Raw genomic sequence first — 5,374 nt, forward strand, 5'->3', positions numbered from 1 at the left:
AAAAAAAAAAAAAAAAAAAAAAACAATCACAATTGGGCCAGCCCGGTGGCGCACTGGATAGTGCGCCGCTTGGGAGGCGCGGCGGCGCTGCCGCCCGAGGGTTCGGATCCCACATACAGACCGGTTCCCGCTCACTGGCTGAGTGAGGCGCGGGAGCAACACCGAGGGTTGCGATCCGTTGCCGGACATGGAAAAAAGACATAAAGCAAAAAACCAAAAAACAATCACAATATATTGTTGCATAAAAATAATTTGTCCAGTATATATAGGCTTGATTTGGAAAGTTCAGAGACCTGAAGGGTGAAGTCTCCTTCTTAGAGGCAAAAACAATGCAATTTTTGATACAAAAATGTCCTAAGAAATTTATTGTTGTCCTTTTATATATATATTTTTATTGATGTATAATTTACTTAACATAAAACTTACCCTTTTAAAGTGTGCAATTAAGTGGTTTTTAGGATATTCAAAAAGCTCTGCAGCCATTTTTTTTTTCCTTAAGAACATCTGTAATACTGGTAGCAGCACAGATTGGCCCAATATAACACCACTCTAAGAAGATCTGTTTTATTTTAGACCTTTTCGATTCACATGATGATAGAGATGACGATGGGGAGGCAGGGTCAGTGGAGGAGCACAAGAGTGTTATCATGCACCTTTTGTCACAGGTTAGGCTTGGAATGGATCTTACTAAGGTAAGAACCAACTTTGGCATTTGCTATAAGTTTTAATGTGTGTGCATGGATTCTCAGTGATTGTGTGGTGTGAGTGTGCTTGTAAATGTAGTAAAATGACATAACTTTTTTTATACTGTGTTTTGTGCTTTAATATACATGTAGACGAGTAAACCGGAAATTTTGGTAAGTGCATGAAGTAAGTGAAGCTAGAATAATTTCATAGAGAACAGTATGTAGGGTTGTATGGATTAAGATTTGGATTTTAGTTGGGGCTTGTTAAACAAGAAATAATATTGGGCTTGGTTAGTAGTTTGGGTAAAGTTTAAAGCAGTGTTGTGTGTGCAGAATCAAAATGAGCAGAGTTCTAATCTTGGGGTCAGAAGACCTGTTTGCATCCTACCTCTGCTATTACCAAACCATGTGGCCTTGTGCAAGTCTCTTCCTCTGTGATCTTTAGGGTTCTCATTTGCAAAATGGACATGCAGTGATCTACTTCACAGGATTATTGTAAGGACTTAGTGCATGTAAAATTATGTGGCACATACTGAGTCATACAATTACTGTAGTCTGGATTTGAATCTGAATTTAAACTTGGAGCTCTAAACAGAATGCCCGATTAGGGAGACTGGTGTGTATGTATGCCTTTATATATCCCTGCCACTGTGCCAAAAGCCTTATCCTTTCACTGAATTCTCACCACAGCACTGCAAAATAGATGTTATTATTAACTTCATTTTATAGATGAGGAAGCTAAAACTCATAGAGGTTGCAGAACTTAACTGAGTCATATTAAGTGGCAGAACTCAGATTCTAATGAGGTCTGATTTTAAAACGTGCAATCTTTCCACTACTGCCTTTGTCTTGAAAACTTGGGCTGTAGTAGCTTTCATATTGGTTGAGTTATTCTACCCAGCTTTAGAAAGTTAATTAAATTTAGGATTTTCACTTTTGTTATGACAAAATCAACTCCAGTGCTACATAGTCTTTGTCATTAGTGAGCTTTATTTTTGTTTGAGTTAGAGAGCCAGTAACCAAAAGACTAATCCATAATGCCTTCTAGAAGATGTCTGTAATCAAACCTTTACCCCTAATCTGAGAACAGAAGGACAAGGATAATATTAATTTATGAAGCCCAATATACTTACCAGGAATGCATTAGTAGGAGAATATTAGCAGGAGTTTGTCCCAGAATGGCTTCAGTAAAGCTCGCCCTTTTGTTGCTGTTGTTAGAAGGACATTCTTTTCCAAATGTGACCCTCATTCTTCCCATTGAATCTCATGGGCCAGAATCAGGCATGTGTTCATGCCTAAACTAATCACTGGCCAGGGAAGGTAAGATGATTAGTTTAGATTAAGCCACTTTTGCCCCTTGAGAACCGAGAGAGGGCCCTGGCAGCCTATAGGCAGAACCTGAACTGAATCAGAGTTCTGCTACAGATGACACGGGGATGTGGGGAGGCAATGAAAAGTGCCTGCCACAACTGGATTTGGAATTCTTGCCTCACATGATTTTCTTTGGCAGGTAATCCATATTTGGGTCCGTAGCCACTAGAAGTTTATTATATTATGAGTGATATTATAATAATTATTTTTTACTGAATGTGTTAAAATTTAGCCCTTTTAGAAATCTTTATGGACACAAACAAATGGCTGTGATTGCCAGCAGATTCTGAAATCTTAGTTCCTTTTATGCATTCCAAAGTAATACTGCAGTAACACCTTAAATTTGTATCTTATTCTTCTATTTATAAAAATGTTTTCTCACTTCAGATACTTTTCAAAAAGTTTATTTTCCAAATATTTTACACTTTTAGGGAATACTACAAAGACACATCCCAATTTCCTCACTTAGCCTTTGAAACATAAGCAAGGCATGTATTATCCTCCTTTTACAGGAACTTAGAGAAGCTGAGTTAATTTTCCAGGGCCTCCCACAGCTAAGCAGTGGCAAAACAAGTGCTTGAATCCAAGTTTTAAGACATTGAAGCCCAGCTGTCTTTCATCATTGTTCCTAGCAGCTGGACAAAAGGGCATCATCAGTGTAGTGCTAAAATCATTGAAGGTCTGTTGAATGAGAGTTCTCAGGAAAATTTTTAAATAGGAGAGAAAACTTTTTTTTTTTTTTTAATTACAAGTAATTCCTCAATATCATGAACCGGTTTTTCCATCATTGTTCCTAGCAGCTGGACAAAAGGGCATCATCAGTGTAGTGCTAAAATCATTGAAGGTCTGTTGAATGAGAGTTCTCAGGAAAATTTTTAAATAGGAGAGAAAACTTTTTTTTTTTTTTAATTACAAGTGATGTCAAACTTCTTTTTGTTTTTTGGCTGTTTTGTTTTGTTTTTATTTAATATCTTATTTAATTCCTTAGTCCATTTTTCTACTGGAGTAGCAATTTTTTTCTTGTTGATTTCTGAGAGCTGCTTATATATTAAAAGTATTTACCCCATTTTGTTCTTTAGCATTCTTACTTAGTGGTTTATAATTTCTTAGTTCTCCAAAGTGATAGGAAGTTGCACCACGTCAGTGTATAGGCTCACCTGCTTATCTGACCATGTTTATATTAGAACCATACATGTTCTGTGGAAGGAAAATGTTTACTTAAAATTTAAAGGTTGGAGGAGTCTGATGATAAAAATTCTGAATGTTACAGCCCTAGTGTCCCTTTGCAAACTTACGTTCCATTGGCCCTTTTTATATACTCTTTATAAATAACTCTTTATACTCTGCCTCTTTATACTGTATATAGAGAAATGGCCACAGTTGTTCACTGGTTAATCTTTGTCACACCCTATTTCCTGTCTCTGTGTTGTTTTTTTCCTGTCTCCATGTTTTGTTTTTCTGTCTCCCCCCCCACCACCATCTGCTATAGCCTTACTCTTCTCTAAGGCTTTTGTCTAGTGCCACATGAATGAATTGGTCCCCAGCTCTGTCCTCATTCTGCTTCCCCAAGTAGAACATAATCTTTCCATCAACTGAACTTCCAGGGTATTTTGAGCATCTCGTGTATGTTATTTGTCACATTGCACCTAAAATTTAAATGCTGGTGGTATCCTCTCATACTTACCTTTGCCTCCTCTATAGCTTTTAATAGAGGATCTTGAATACAGTGGATATATGGTAATTAGTAAATGTAAAGGAAGTTTTGCTTACTCTGGTGTTCTGATTCTATAATGAGTAACTGATAATCCGATACACATTCAAAAACTCTTCCATTCACATTCCCTAATGAAGATTTTCCCTTTTTTTTGGTTAATTCTCATCTTTCTCATTTCTTCCCATATTCCAACTTCCCTTACTTTCCTCTGCCACATTCCCAGCCCCTGAGCATAAAACCATGGGCTCTGCCCCATGGTGGAAAGAATTTGTTTATTCCCAATCTTTATTCTCCTCTTCCTTTTGTTCATTCCTTTAATTGCTCATTTAAAAATTTCTTACTATGTAAATAGTAGCTGAAATTGCAAGTGTGAATAAAACTTGATCCTTGCATTCTAGGAGCTCATTATATATTTTAGGATACAAATAAATGAATAGATAAATTTCCTAACACACCTATCTAACGATGACACAGAAGCAGCAGTAGAGAGGAAAGTACTCAGACACTGCCCCCCTCAAGTCAGACAGACTCAATTTTGAATTCCACATTAGTAATCAAGCAGTGAGAAAAATTTTCACCCTCTGTGAGCTTCATATTTCTCCATTGTAAAATAGGGATGATAATTCATCATAGGGGTGTCGTACAATTTAATAAGATATTCTGTATGTAATGCCACAGCAGAAAGAAGGTATTAAAGAAATGCTACTGAGTAGTTTGTTGTTGTTATTATAGTCAAGGAGGAAAGGGAGGTTGCACAGAGGAAGTGACATTTGTTGTTTTTTTTTTTTTTAAAAAGATGACCGGTAAAGGGATCTTAACCCTTGACTTGGTGTTGTCAGTTATTATAGTCAAGGAGGAAAGGGAGGTTGCACAGAGGAAGTGACATTTGTTGTTTTTTTTTTTTTTTTTAAAGATGACCGGTAAAGGGATCTTAACCCTTGACTTGGTGTTGTCAGCACCACACTCTCCCAAGTGAGCCAACCAGCCATCCCTATATAGGATCCGAACCCTCGGTGTTATCAGCACTGCACTCTCCCGAGTGAGCCACAGGCTAGCCCCAGGAACTGACATTTGAACACTGAAAGCCCCTTCTGTGTTTTTCATCTCCTGGGCAGGTTAATGGGCATTTCTAAGTCAGAACAGTTTAGGAAATAGTTTTTAGAAGCATGCCTGGGCAATCCGTTGTAGGTATAATGATTGGAATGAGTTTTTGTTGTTGTTATTGTTGTTGTTTTAGCATTTTAGCAATCTGTGTATCTGTAGTAGAATTTGATCCTCATTGGTCAAATATGTATGTTTTTCAGGTAGTTCTTCCAACATTCATTCTTGAAAGAAGATCTCTTTTAGAAATGTATGCCGATTTTTTTGCACATCCGGACCTGTTTGTGAGGTATTTGACTAAACACACTAGTTACCAATTTTTAAGATGTTACTGAATAGCTTTCTGCCTTTGCAGGAGAGATGGATACCTTCTTACCTTTCAGACATTTTTGGGTAAAAGTGGTATTGAATATTGAGCTTATATTAGATGCCTGTCAGTTTCCTTAGGTTATATGGTGGTGATATTGTTAGGCAACCAAGTTTAACAATTAAAAAAATTCTT

The 5,374-nt window shown here is 37.1% G+C and overlaps 1 protein-coding gene across 1 annotated transcript in view; it reads left to right on the plus strand.

The window, feature by feature from the left end:
• OSBPL9 (oxysterol binding protein-like 9) overlaps positions 1-5,374 on the plus strand; it is a 175,778-nt gene that overhangs the window by 158,416 nt on the left and 11,988 nt on the right. Inside the window, exons 14-15 of the mRNA XM_008580444.1 lie at positions 574-692; positions 5,076-5,161. Coding sequence (XP_008578666.1) covers positions 574-692; positions 5,076-5,161 — 205 coding nt within the window. The remainder of the gene's footprint in view (positions 1-573; positions 693-5,075; positions 5,162-5,374) is intronic.

This window comes from Galeopterus variegatus, unplaced genomic scaffold (assembly GCF_000696425.1).
Source record: "Galeopterus variegatus unplaced genomic scaffold, G_variegatus-3.0.2 Scaffold6, whole genome shotgun sequence".
NCBI classification, from domain to species: Eukaryota; Metazoa; Chordata; class Mammalia; order Dermoptera; family Cynocephalidae; genus Galeopterus; species Galeopterus variegatus.